We start from the raw sequence: 14237 nt of genomic DNA, 5'->3' as shown, positions 1-14237 counted from the left end.
ACATTCCGAGACATTTGTCAGGATGACGAGTTTGTTGATTAGAAACACAAAAGTCCTGAAAATGAGCCTCTACAAAATAATAAGTAAATCTTGTCGAATCCCTGTGTGTCGGTTAAACGCCGAAGAATCTCTCGACATCGCATTTCTCATAATGCTAGTCTACTAATATCGAACACTTACTCTGCCCTTGACCGCATCGACGATTCAGGCACCTAACCTTCGATTCTGGCTAGAATACCGAGAAAGACTCCATTTGAGGCAATTTGAGGTGAGTTTAGCATTTATCAGGGGCAAAAATCAAAAGAACAACTGCTATGACCGCGGCAGGGCTCGAACCTGCGACCTTCTCGGGATCTTGTGCACATAGATGTGAACGAGAAATCATGACCACTAGAACACACAGCCGGTGATTGGGGATTGTCGAAAATGTTGAGGGCTAAGGAGCGTCAGCCAGAAAAGACCCCACTAACCCCGCCAAACCACACCCCACCATCATCACGATCCTCCTCTGACGACACCAGTCACCTCAATTAGCAATGACGCCCAACTCGAAGCCGACAAGACAGCCTTTCCGCATTCTGGCTTTCAGCAAGACCTCTGGCTATCGACATGATTGCATCTCAGCTGCTGTCTCTGCCGTGAAGGCCCTGGGCGAGCGCACGGGACTCTTCACCGTCGATCGCAGCGAGGACGCCGAGGCCTCTATCAATCCTCGATCCCTAGCAACGTACGCGACTGTCGTGTTCCTTCACTGCACGGGAACGTTCCTCAATGTTGAACAACTCTCAGCTTTGAAAGGCCACGTGAACTCGGGCGGCGGATTCGTGGGGGTGCACGCCGCCGCCTCGGGATTGAGGGAGGATGAGTGGTATGGCAAGCTGGTCGGCGCGCATTTTGACCAGCATCCGCCGCCCGAGGAGGGCACCTGTGTCATTGAAGATCGGGGGCATTTCATAATGCGCCGTGGAGGCGGAAACCATCCGGCGGAGGCGTGCGACGATGTTCGGAAACAGTGGACGGACGAGTGGTATAACTTTCTGTCGCATCCTAGGGACAACGATAACCTCCACATCCTAGCTCGGGGCGATCCGACAAGCTTCAATGGCGGTTCCATGGGGGACGATCACCCGCTCGTATGGTGTCAAGAGTTCGAAGGTGGAAGATCGTTCTATACGGCTCTGGGCCACTATGAAGAGGCGTACGAGGACGAATGGTTCGTTGGACAGATTCTCAGGGCCATTCTCTGGACTGCTCGTCATGAAGACGAAATGATCCCCAACGTATGATGCCCTAATAGTGAGACGGAGGAGACACGCTTGGCACTGTTGGTCATGAATCAGTAAACATTACAGGGCGCGGGTATCTAAAGTAGGATTCTAAAGACGAGGCAGAATTAGAGGCACACACATTGTATGCAAACACGCGACTGACTAGCCCATCGTCCCATCGCCGGGCTCGCCGCTAAATCGGACCTCGATCCTGGACTCGAGAGATTCCGACCATATGTCAGACTGAAAGTCTGGTATATGAAGCAGGATGCCCAGTTCCTGACTCGTGTACCAACTGGCCCGGTCCAGGTTGCCTGAGCCCAGCAAGAGGAACTCCTTGTCAACGAGCGTCATCTTCAAGTGCGACACGACAGGCTCCTCTGGATCCCGCACCGCCGTCGCCTGCAGGTTCGGGCGGTAGTAGTAGATGTCGAGGCGGCCTGGCCGTTGCAAATGCGACTCGGCGTCTACCGATCGTTTCCGGCTCCACTCTGCGCAGGCTTGGGCGTATCGCTTGACGAGCGAATTGAGGGTCCATTCCGTCGTGGTGCAAGCCGTGACGAGTTGTTCGATTAACATCATGTTCTTGCTTGTTCTGATGCGGACGCTGACACCGCGACGAAGTGCGTCGAGGAGTGCATCGACGACTGCTCGGCAAGTTAGGTTCGGCGTCACGATGTCAATGTCGGTTCGGGCACAAGCGAACAAAGAAAGCAGAGCCGCATTGAGAGGTGTGGTAGGAGCGGTAGTGCGTCGCCAAACAGGAACGAAGCGGAAGGCCGGGTACCAGTGATGAGATGAGGGTAAGATCAGAGTCGGACAGGGCGGGAGACTTGCGAGGCTAAGCCGTCGATACGCGGTCTCGTCGTCCGAAGGTGGACCGCGAGATGGAACAGTTCGGCCAGTGTCTTGATCGACTTGACCGAGCCCCTGGTTCGCCTCACGACCACCGTCATCTTGGTCGTCGGGGATCTCTCGCGCGCCAGCGGCGGGCTCCCAGACATTGGTGTAGAATTTGACGAGTTGAGCAACGGCTGCACCCTCGAACCCAATACAGCCTTCGAACCACGTCTCCCAGCTCACGTTACAGCTGGGCATCCAAGCGCGCTGGCGGTCGACAATGACAAACTTTGGATGCATGACGCTGAAGGGCAAGAAAAATAGGCTCTTGACGGTGAGATCGATGCGGGCGGCCCTGAGGATGCTGTCTGGGGGCAATCCGAGCTTTGGCCACGCTGAGGTTGGGTACGCGTATCCGTCTCGCGACCACGGATGGAATATCTTCTGGAAGAAGCTGCGCGACGAAAAACAGATGCGGACGCGTAATGGGGTGACGGCATCTTGGCCGGTCGTTTCGATGGCTTCTCTGCGTCGCTCGGCAAGGAGTTCCAGGGTTTCTTTGATGGCACTCAAGGTATCGGACGGAGCCCAGAAGCACGTAACCAAAATCACCTCGTGTTTCGCAACAAGTATAGCCGGGAGAAGAGCGTTTCTGTAGATGCTGACGCCGTTGCCAACGGTGAGAGACTTGGGGCTACATGTTGTCACCAAGCTCTCGGGATGAGAAACGTGGTAGTTTGGGAAGTCGTTGAGCTGCTCCCCACGACTCGATTTCAGAGAGTGAATCCAATGGTCGAGAAAGGCCGAGGGGAAAGAGTGTGATGTCATTTCCGGCTTGGTGATTGGCAGTGAGGCTGAAGGTTGGGGTTTGTGAGCATCAGGGGTGCAGGTTCTAACTTCCGAGCTCTCGAATCCCATACGACGTTGGATGGATGACTGATGATAGAGGCAACTGGACTGAAGGCCAAAATGTCGTCATGCCACTACAGTGGAGGAGGATCCCTTCGTCACCAAGAGTTACCACAGTGCTGCCGCCTCTTTGTTGTAGGTATCTTGTCGCCGCAGGCTTCACAGGCTCGTAGCAAACGTATACGGTATAGCTAGTGAAAGACGCGGCTGTCAGTGGCGTGTTTGGTATGGTAGACGCGCTAAGATGTGAGTGCTGCGATACGCCTGAGGTCAAAATGGCATGGGCCTCCGTGGCCTCGTCATTGGGGAATCGTTTATGCCACTCGTGGGTTTCCAAACATCAGCGCAGGGCAGATGGAATGGCGTGGAGAAGGGTTAGGCATGGGAGTCTCTGCCGGACCGCCGGCCTGATCCCAGCAGCAGTGGACCAAATTTGTCGAAAGATTGAGGCGCAGTCGCGGGAAACTTCAGCGATGCAGCGACTCTCCCAGTGCGTGATGACTGAGACGGTGAGACTGTACTGGCTTTGGCGCTGGCACTGGGTCACTGCCCAGTGCCTACTGGCAGACAGACGGGCGCCCCATGTTGCTGCATTGTTTGGTGTCCCGTCGGTGACAGAGGCCGGGCGCCGATGGTAAGGTCAGGCTGGGGATTACGTTGGCACTGCTTGAAAGTTGCGAGTGGAGGGATCTGCAGCGCTAATACGAGCACAGAGAGCGACATGTCCCAGACAGACGATCCGCTAAGCGGCAATGCATGAGATAAAGCACCCCCAGAGTTCCAGCCGACGGCGAGCCCAGGGATCTATCACCTGGGAATGATTGGTGACGGGACTGAAACGGTCGCCATCAGAACGGCCAAGTTAAAACGGAGAAAGCATCTCATTTCCCATACAATCGACGTGGTCTCGAAGTCGATCAACGAAAGACAACGAAACAACAGTTGGGCAGTAGGCTATCTCGAATATCTACATGCTTCGACACCGAGGCATCTGATATCGGATCGGGATAGTTCATGCATGTGGTTGTGGATTGTTAGTAGGCTAGTGATGCTGTTCAACCACTGCCGTCCGTCAATGTATTGAGCTTCATCGGCAATGAGATTGAAAGACATTCAGTCGTCGGGGTCAGAAACACTGTGAGAGACTGATTCGTCAAAACGCATAATGCACATGGCTTGGGTGGTTGGCAATTTCCTCTACACAGTAGGTACGACAACCGGGACAGCCCGGGATCATCCCCCGTGAACAGCTGTCCAGCTCGTGTCAAGTGATCTAGGGCGAGAACAAAGTTTGGACAAGGCCCGGTGTAAATCAAAGGAAGACGTGGACAGATGGTCGGCGTAGGCGGTTTAAAGCAACATGGAAACGGCGTCTTGGGTGGTGTCAGCCCAATCCTTCACATGAGGCGAGGCAACAACGCTGAGCACGGCCGAATGATCCAATGCGGCGACACAAGCGCCAAGAGTAGAAGGAGAAGGGCAGCTTGTCAGGGCCATGCACTTGCTGTCATCGATTTCATCTTGAGAGCGTTGTCCTGTCATTCGTGAGACCACAGAGCCGCATCCGCGGGGGGGATGACCAATGGGTAGAGTGTGGGGTTCAGCTTGCACTTGAAGGCCGTGGTAACTTTATGATGCACATCTGCCGGGCAGACTGCGACGTGTCGAGGGTAGGTAGGGATACTTGCGCATGTTGCTCGCTGCGTGGGCTACTCGAGTCGATCACACGAGGTCGAGTTATCCTCAAGCAATCAATGGCCATCTGCCATCTGCCATTTGCAATATTCGTATGGATGAGTCGAACGGTGCCACTCCCTCCTGTGTATCAAGTCATATCGAGTAAGGAAGGTAGTTTGATGTGAGGCCAGCGCCAACCTTCCAAGAGTGACACAAGGGACTACAAATGGTACCTAGAGAGCTTTGAAGAATTGTTGAGTGAGTGTGAAGCGGATAATAGTTGAGGCGAGAGCTGGCTTTTCAAGTTCCTGCCGCAATGCGTACTGCCTAACGCTGAATTTTAGTCGCAATGGTGAGCCAATGTCAAGCCCTCTCCAGCTTGACCTAGGAAGCTCAGGAATTGTCTAGTCTGTCGATTCCAAACTTCCATCTAGCGTGTCTTGAACCACCGTCACTTGTGATCTGTTGACTATGTTGGACAAAATACGGACACGGCGAAAGCGGAAGCCAGGGAAAAAGAGGAAGCTGGGCCCGGACAAGACCTCCGATGTGTCCGCTTGTTTGCCAAGTTGGACCCTCATCGTAGCGCTGCAGAAAACAGTGGATCTCCAAGGGAGGAACAGGAGACTGGTGTGGTCCCACCCAGTCCCCAACGACCCCGTCACGCCCGTCTCGATTTAGCACAGCCTTTACTCCGTGTGGGTGGTGGCACGGTGTGTGGATGAGATCTTGGTCGTGTTCCTGGATCCCAGCTCACTGATGGTGTGGACAGCGGGACATCTTGAGACTGACTGGCTGGCAGGTCACTGGTCTCAAACCGGTAGGGGAGAGGAGCGACAAGCGGGGCGGATGATTGGACGGACGCAACAAGCGGCGCGAAAGAAAAGCCAGCGCTACACTTTTGACGGAAGAGCGCGGGATATACGTAGATAGCGCATTATTTGTATGAGTGGTGTTGAATCGACGTGTCCCGCGACACGATGCCGAAAATGTGGTCAACGCGGCAGCCCATCAAAGACCGGAAGAGACCCCAATTGTAACGGCAAGTGTGTGAGACTGTGAGGAGTGGTGCCGGCCCACGAGGGACGGAGATGTGGGCTCTGGAGAAAGGTATGGAGAAACCAAACATGTCGGGAAACGGCAAAGGCGTTTTTTGTAGATATCATTGGCCCAACGGCTTGGTCTCGACTGGCATCGACCCAGGCTTGAGGCAGGAATCAAGAAGGGCGGCTTGGACGGTTATAATTCGTTGACATTATTCCTGGGGCGCTCCGGGGAGGCTCTTGAGATCGGCTACCTTACTGTGCAGGTAGGTATCCGTAGGTATGTAGTCGATTGCAGCAGGCTCGATGAAATAGTTGACGGATAGCCAATGGCAATTGTCCCCTGAAATGTCGAATGGGTGGTGTGACTGGGTTCATCTGGCAATATGGGCGCTTCCTGGGCCGATGAGGGGACGGAAAAATTCACCAGATAGAGAATTTCGCAGGTAATATGGCATCTTGGTCGACACCAAGTCCGAGTCGTTGACAAACAATTCCAGAGACAAGAGTGGCAAGATGCTGCCGGGTTGAGGCACGTGGCTTGCCCGGTCCAGACCCTTTTCCTGCCTCGCAGTCACAATGGATCGTTCTTGCCTGCCCCGATACTGTGACGTTGTCTCGGGAAGCAATTGGGCTGAGCGAACCGGCAGGAAGGACGATACCGTAAAAGGGCCGCACCTGCCTCTAGCCTGCCTGCCTGGCTGATCATGCTCTTTCGCAGCTTGTCCAGAGTTGACAGTGAGGTGAGTACCTTCCATATAACCCCAAGGTACTACCTATATAGAGGAAGGCAAGCACGTAGGTAGGGTACCTTAGGTACTTACTTGCCAGCCCCTCCTCCCTCGAATTTCATGCCTCCACTGGCCAAGTTGGTGAGAGTGACACGCAATTCGAGACCTCCCCACATTGGACCCCCCTTGACTCCCTTCATATCAAACCAATGGCTCTTGGAGTTTAGGACTTTGGTGAGGGGGACTATTACGGCGCAGAAAGATACTTGATTGCACCGTCCCACGAGTTACCTAGGTAGACTTTCATAAATATCCATACGGATAAATCATAATTGCCTCCACCACCTCGTGCCGCACTGCAGCCAGCTGCAATCGCTCTCCCCGCCGGGCTCCATTACCAGGTAAGGTAGCGTGCAACAGGAATGCGATTGGGACAGATTGGTACTGAACTGCAGATTCGAGGGTGCGGGTTGCAGGTGCCAACCAGCCTGGCGGTGGCTAACGCCATCTCCAGGTCTCCAACAGCCAACAAACCGCCGAGAAAACCTGCAATCCTGTGGTTCGAAGACGGGGTGTGCATTAGTGAATGCACCTGCCACGATCCAGGCCCTGCTCTACTATGGTAGGTAGGTACTCGACTGCTCGTGCTACCTTGATCTGTCCCAATCCAGCAAGGTTGCTGCAGAAGTGAGAAAACACTTTCCATGCTCGATGTGCAGATTACTCCGGCCAAGCTATTTTCATTGCTAACACGACTGGTGAACCATTGTCAAAAGGCAAGTACATCTCAAAGGCACGTTTCCTTGGCTGCAAAAGTCTCGTGTCTACCTACCCGGGAGGGGGGGGGTGTACAGCAGAGGTGGAAGCTTATGTGTCGCCTGGGCACAGTGTACCCCGCTACTCGAATGTCAGCAGTATGCCCTGATTATGTTCAACATGTAGTCGATTAGGTAGAAATATTCAATTATGTACATCGCCTTAACATGGTGTACGCACTGACCTTACAGGGTTAATATGAACTTTGCGACAGGGTGACTTGGCGCAACTTCATATCGGCCGAACTCTTCTCATTGACTATAAGTAGTAGTGTGGTTAATTGACATTGTTGGTTAATAAGTTATTAGGTGCATCAGAACCTCGTCGTTGCTTACAGAATTTGAAGTTATTCGCAAATCATATGACTAAAATTTTGTACCAAAAATTTCTTACTATCGATCTTATGCTGGTGAAATTTGTATGCATACTTAGTAATCAAAGGCTTTATTGTGCTGTAGTGACTGTTTTCTGATCCTATATTACCCTGTAAGTGGTAATGCTTATTTTACTAAGATGCACTGGTCTATGTGTGCATCCTAACCGTATGTTGTCCTGAGGTTGTCTTTTTAGCACGCCTCTGCTATGTCAGAAGCTCTGCTGCGGCGCATACTTAATTAAAGTGATGGCTCTATAGTCGCGTTGTTGATGCCTGATGTGAAGTCGTGGGGCCTGTTGCCTTAGGATTTATGAGGTTCCACAGACTGCCAGAACCACTACCGCCTGTAGCATACACTGCAATGTTGGTTAGAAATCTCACTGTAATCATCCTCTTAACGCATATCTTCTACTAACCTCGGCATACGTTAGATCATACATAAACATCCCTCCGACATTACGAGAGAGCTACTCTCTATTCACTTGGTCATACCCTTTGCGCTCGACGATAGCTAGTAGCCATGCGTGGTGGATATTTCCGGCTTTAGCGAGTCGCGCCTTGCGCTCCTCCTAGAATGTAGCCTCCGCCTCTGCCTCCGCCTCTTCTGACCAATACTGCTTCTCCTCAAGAACTGCGTGTATGAGATCGATCTCGTAGACATCTGTCTCGTGTTCGGAATGTTTAGAATTGTTGCCTTGGCTTGACGCGCTGGTGTGGTCCTGTCGGTCGCCAATCTCGGTGGTCTCGATAGCTTCACCTGCGGGCGCAGATTGCGCGATAGCAAGCCGGTGGGCAGCTTCAGCACGGGGACCGACGCTTCTAATGCTAATTCCCTGCAGCGCTATCTCCTGTAATAGAATCTCGCTGTCGGTAGGCGAGGAGGGTGGTGTGATTGTGGTGTCTATGTTTACCTTTGTACCTTGGTTAGAATGAAAGACGGAGTTCAGAAAACGGTAGACTTACTCGGACAGAAGCTGCTGGGTCGTCTTGTCATTATTATCTGTTGTGTTAGTAGTAAATAGAGTTTAATGTTGCGTTAGAGAAAGGTGACCTCAGCATCAGTATGCATAGACGGCCTGTATCAGCGCGAGGACTGTTTCACCAATTAACCTACCTTAGCGACCCTCCATGTACTATATCTCATCGCCGCGGACGCTCTTAATTTTTATCGCCACGGACGCGTGCTTTAGATTTTTATCGCCGTGTCAATTAGTGGTGGTGCGCTCTCATATGATGACGTGTTGCTGACTAACTACGAAGCACTTCTACCTACCTTACCTTAGGTTTAAGGTATTGACCCGGTATACATTTCATACTATAATCGACTTGCAATTTTACCTCCGTAAGCCTACCTTATACGATGCTGAATAGACGGGTAGTACGGAGTACGGTAGCTAGACATTGAGCAGGGGTTTGAGGCAATCTCCATCTTCCCACCTCCCTCAGAAGGAACAAGAAGGCAGCAAATGTCAGGAGCACTTCATTTCACCCAACATACTGCTAGGCTCATCTATATGCATGCTGCATGCCTGGAGAACTTCTCCATAATGTAGACTAGAGGGCCTTTATATATACTACCTTATAATTTAATAGAAATGTGAGGTGAGATGAGCCCGCTGTGACCTGATACAAGGAGATTGATTGTTAGCTCAAGTCAAAGAACATACCGGGCTGCAGCCGTGAAATATACCCTTGCTACCAACTGACCTACCCGCCGAGTAATCAGACCTCATGCACTCGTTAGAGTAATCGGTATACGTACTGCAGGTAAGCCTCTTAATATGATAGAAAAAGCAGCGCTATGAAATTATAAAAACTACCTAAGTAAAGTACGCGATCGATACATGCCTTGTCTCTATGCTAGATGCCGCGTCTGAATACTTAGCGCATTTTGAAGTAGAAAGAGCCTAAATGAAAGAAAGGAATACTGAGAAAAAGAAAATGTACTAAATTAAAGATCTAAATCCGCCCGAGTTTCACCGTCTTCGTTATCCTCCGAGTTAACTTTATCCTTCGTTATATCGTACTAAACTACCTCTGCGCCGTTATTATATGTGTTTATAATAATACCGAGAAGCTTCTTTAGCTCTTTATCAAGTATAGGCGCTGCTATCTAGGTAGTTAGACCGATTTCACTATTCGGTTAGTTATTAGGTTCGCTCTGGGCGCCACTCTCGGGGGCCTTTAAGTATGTTAACACGGCGTGGTTAGCTAGCTCTAACTCCTCAGGCCGCTACTCTATACTAAGAGCTACACATACTCCAGCCGTTAGCCCTAACATCTAGGGATTTACTAAAGTAATAGATAGCATTTTAATTATACCTATCGTAGAAGTCTCATTTCTTTCGATAGTCTTAGTAACTTCTGCCTTCTCCACGGTCGCCTACTTCTTTGACGTAGGCTATCCTTTGCTACTGGACCCTGCTTTATATTTCTTAGTAGGCTTGGAATTGTTCGAAACTTTGGCTAGGCCCTTGCTTTTATTATCGTTCTAATTAGTAATCCTTATCTCTACTAGCCGCTTCTTTACCGGGTCGCTTTTGTAGACGCTTGTGATCTTACCGTTAACCGTCTCGACTATACTATAGCTAAATGCTCTAGCTGTGCTATGCTAGTCTTTAACGAGGGTAGTGCGGACCTATAGACGTATTACCTTCTCCTTTTCTAAGCTACTGCCCGGAGCTACCTTGATCTAGTTCTCTAAGGACCTGCGATATCTAATAGGTAGGTTGTTCTCTCTATTATATGAGACGACTACTAAGAGAAATAGGTAGCCCTCGAGCTCTCTCTAGCTAGTAGTGCGTAAGGCCTCTTGGTAATATTAGTATACTAAGCTATTTGATTGGTGCGTTATGTTAAAGGAGACGGGTACTCTATGAAGCTAGTAAATTAGTAGATGCTCCGGTAAAATAGTAGTTGTTAATGAGGAAGAGAGAACCTACCTAGGTACTTACTTCGTGATCAGCCTGGTTATGGTAAGAGCGCCTAGGGACGTTCTTATCGGATTGTGAGCCTGTCTTGAGTTATTCTGAAGACTAGAAACTTCGAAGTAATGTTGAGGAATAAAAACCTTGCTTAAACGAAAGCTTAATATTTCTTGATATGCAAAAGATTGTTCAAGTAAGGCCGGAACTGCGCAGAGTTTTGTAGGGAGAAAGTAGAATTAAAGGACGAAGTATTTTGTAGATGTTGATGTTGATGTGAAGTTGAGGTTGCCTCTGAGTGAAGAACTGAGGGCGTGATAGGTAGCTATAGAGTGTGAAATCAAGAGACGATTCTTGCGTCTTGACTACCTCCGGTTATAGAAGAAGCGCGATGATTTACCGAGGAGAAAACTTGCCTAAGCAAAAGTGAGAGTTGGAGATAGCTTTAAATCTCATGCGGTGAAATCCACTAATCACCTCTATAATTGATGCCCAGCGACTACCTCAATTGCTCCTTCTTCTAAATCTGATTACTTCTGAAGTTCAGCAAGAGCGACTCGTATTTAGATATACTACCGTCTATCTTTTTGGCGGGCTCACTTTTATTTATAACCTCACTCTTAATTAAGAACCTAAATATTATATCTCTTAAAATTCATTCCATAAACACTACCTAATATTATCGAGGTTTCTTAACTTAAATCTCATTCTCTCTACTTGATTTACCTATCTACTATTTTTTCCCCCGCGTCTAGTAATAATCTCAGAGCTAGGTACTACTTTTCTTACTATCTACTAGATACTTCTCTAAATTAAGAGAGGGGCGGCGTTAAGTAGCTAGTGAATTACGGTAAGGCCTATAACTATACTATATAGTAAGCGCACGACCTAGGTATGCTAGCTTGCTCTCGCTGGTGAAATGTTAATTAGGTAAGGACTTGTGTCTTATGTTCTGGGATATGCTAATGTGCCCCTATTACCGATTGGTAAAAACTCACAAGCTACAGGGGTTGTCCCCGCTAGGTATGCTGGAAGATATTAACCCGCACGAGCCGTTATGCTGAGCTCTGTAGTCCTAGAGTGGCCACGGAAAGCAGTGAAGTAGCAAGCGATGCCACGAGGTATGTATTAGATGCAGTGAGTTTCTTATTATTCTAATACAGAGCCTCGAAAGTGTAAGAAGCCTAACATTTGGCCGTGAAATAGACACAGAGGGAATGCTTAATTACCTAAGGCGCGTGTACTTTAAAGGACCGTTATTGTAGGCGGTGGAATAGGTTGCATAAGATAATATGTTTTACTGGCTAGCCGGAGAGAGTATGCGACGAAGTGAATATCAAGAGATGTTATATTATGAGTAATTATCTAAGCTAAGATACCCCGTAGTTCTATGTAAGTATTTCCGAACCCCTAAAGTAAGATATCTCTTCGTGACGTTATTGTGAAATCCCCTTAGAATGAACAGTCGACCTAGTAATCCTTCGAGGAGGATTGTTATAGGACGGCATATTATTTTATAATAAACCTAAACGCTAGTGCAAACCAGTAATCGCTTCCCGTGTGCTTTGTAAACCGTGAAATTAAGCGCTTGTATATCTATGCTCTATTCTATCTCTACCTTTAGTTCCGCTCAGAGGCGTTGGCAGGTTAATACCGATAGTAGAGAAAGTACTCGCTATGGGCTTAAAAACCGCGATATTATTATTAACGTTAGAGAATATAATCTTTTTCTTCTTTTTCTTGTTTAGGGCCCTGCCGCGAGGGCGCTCCTTAATCTTGCCGAGGTTCCTAATCTAGTAGCTTTTATATACTTTGTAGTTATAGATTGTATCCTAGCGGCTTAGGACCTATTACTACGTAAGCTAATGCTTACTAGTAGGTCTTTATAACGCTACTAAACGTTCTTACTGTAGATGGCGTTTAATTAACGTATAAAGCTCGATATAGATCGCTAAGATATTGTTAGAGAGCGATGATATAATAAATAAGCATAGATAGCTTACTTAAGTACTAAGCTTTCACTAGTGGTGTAGAGTTGGCGATGTCGATCTAGCTATTATAGAAATAAAAGAGAACCTCGAACTCGTTGGCTTTGAAGTTTCCCGTGAGGAATATCTGAGCACTCTTAACGGAGTACGTGGGAGCGAAGCGGAGCTGCTCCTGTTCCTTTAAGACGAGAATATGGTCCTAGAGAAATTAGTGTTAAAGTCTGTTGATTAAAGCGTATAGTAAATATACTAATAAGCGAGCCATGGTTCTGCTCTTCTACGAGTTTACATTATCCTGACCTCGGAGCCTTGCGAGTCGGTGAATCCATGCGGATTCGGGGCCCTCGAACTATTTAAAGAAAACACCAACGATATTATCAATAAGATATTTACCCAAAGTAGCGAGAGTAGCGCGATGCTATTACTTCTCGAATTCCTTAAAAAGTGGCTAGAGTTTTATAGTCTACTCCTTGTTAGTCTTCGTAATATACTCCCTCTTACCCTTACTAACTACTCTAGTAGTGGTAGTCGCTTTCTATAGTAAAGTTAGTATTAAAGAACTTTAGATATAAGAGAGGCTAGGGTAAATAACATACGATCTCTCGAGTCAAGAACTTCCTAATCTTCTTACTACTTAGGCTAGACACTTCGTCCTCATCTTCATCATCCTCTTCGTCACTATCACCCTCGCCTTCAGTAGGTCGCTTCCTTTTAAAGGAAGACTTCTTGGTTACAGACTTATTTGTTTTAGGATTGCGCTAGGAATCCTCAACGTAAGAATTTTTACTCTTACTCTTACTCTCGCAGTCTAATAACACGATAGGCCGATCTCTATTTAACTTTTTTAGTTTATCTTTAGAGCGATTAGAGTGCTTAGAAAGCTTCTTTTTTAACTTATCCTGAAGTAGGGGTGGCAGTGTAGTACTCCTATCGGAGTCTGAGCCTGGGCCCCTAGTAGAGTCGCCTAGGTTCGATATATTATCTTAATATCTAGTGTTTAGTGGGCGTGAGTTTTTGCGTATGGTGTTTTAATAAGTTGCGATTTGTCAAAGTAAAAGAGGAAAATGAATTTATAATAATTGGAGCTTTAATAAATCTGAGTGTAAAGATAAATTAACGCGCCCGATGCGATAAAGGTTAGTAACGGGAGGAAAGGAAGGTGGAAATTTTGGAAGAGGAAGGCGCTTAAGGCCCGTGGATTTATTGTGGGTCTATGCAAGCTCTTTTATACGGACTATAAAGTGGGAAACGGTTCTATTAAGATCTTCCCTCTGTCTAGCCTGCCCAAGTTTTCTCCAAGTTAACTCATATCCTCCGGAGCTAATATACGATGTCAAGACTACTATTTCCTTATATAGGAACTGTAAAGGGGAAGAAGCGAGGCTTTACTAGCGAAATCGAAATTCCGAAGTTAAAAAGCTTTAAGCTATAGAAGGAGCCATAAGAGATAGATACTTAGCGCAGTATTATCGATTGGTTAAATTATAATGAAGATGCCGATGAGATTGGGGGTATGTCTTTTGACTTCGACTTAGCGAGCCCAGAGGAACTGGACTAGCTATAACCACAAGAGGATGAAGATAGTGAAGTTAGTACTAATGCGCTTGATACTGTATAAATGATTTGGGGTGGTATCCCGGATGATATGAGCGATGGACCGGAAGA

The 14237-nt window shown here is 48.1% G+C and overlaps 4 protein-coding genes across 4 annotated transcripts; 1 reads left to right on the top strand and 3 right to left on the bottom strand.

Annotated features, from left to right (window-relative positions):
- Positions 1-536: 536 nt before the first annotated feature.
- Positions 537-1286, top strand: CCOS01_08041 (glycosyl hydrolase; the record flags this gene model as incomplete). Its single annotated transcript, XM_060456203.1, has 1 exon — positions 537-1286. The coding sequence occupies one exon, from the start codon at positions 537-539 to the stop codon at positions 1284-1286; it is 750 nt and encodes a 249-aa protein (XP_060312477.1).
- A 144-nt stretch (positions 1287-1430) lies between these two features.
- Positions 1431-3339, bottom strand: CCOS01_08040 (uncharacterized protein; the record flags this gene model as incomplete). Its single annotated transcript, XM_060456202.1, has 2 exons — positions 1431-3065; positions 3130-3339. Coding segments are annotated over 2 exons (1845 nt in total), but the record flags the coding sequence as incomplete, so codon positions are not given.
- A 2016-nt stretch (positions 3340-5355) lies between these two features.
- Positions 5356-5589, bottom strand: CCOS01_08039 (uncharacterized protein; the record flags this gene model as incomplete). The annotated part of the gene is made up of 1 exon (XM_060456201.1): positions 5356-5589. A coding segment is annotated over one exon (234 nt), but the record flags the coding sequence as incomplete, so codon positions are not given.
- A 2640-nt stretch (positions 5590-8229) lies between these two features.
- Positions 8230-8654, bottom strand: CCOS01_08038 (uncharacterized protein; the record flags this gene model as incomplete). The annotated part of the gene is made up of 2 exons (XM_060456200.1): positions 8230-8561; positions 8624-8654. 2 exons carry the CDS (start codon positions 8652-8654, stop codon positions 8230-8232), a joined length of 363 nt encoding a protein of 120 aa, XP_060312474.1.
- Positions 8655-14237: the final 5583 nt, after the last annotated feature.

This window comes from Colletotrichum costaricense, assembly GCF_030867565.1.
Source record: "Colletotrichum costaricense strain IMI 309622 chromosome Unknown Scaffold_8.1, whole genome shotgun sequence".
Classification (NCBI taxonomy): Eukaryota; Fungi; Ascomycota; class Sordariomycetes; order Glomerellales; family Glomerellaceae; genus Colletotrichum; species Colletotrichum costaricense.
The sequence above is the reverse complement of the archived record's forward strand: the minus strand, read 5'-3'. Positions and strand labels throughout refer to the sequence as shown.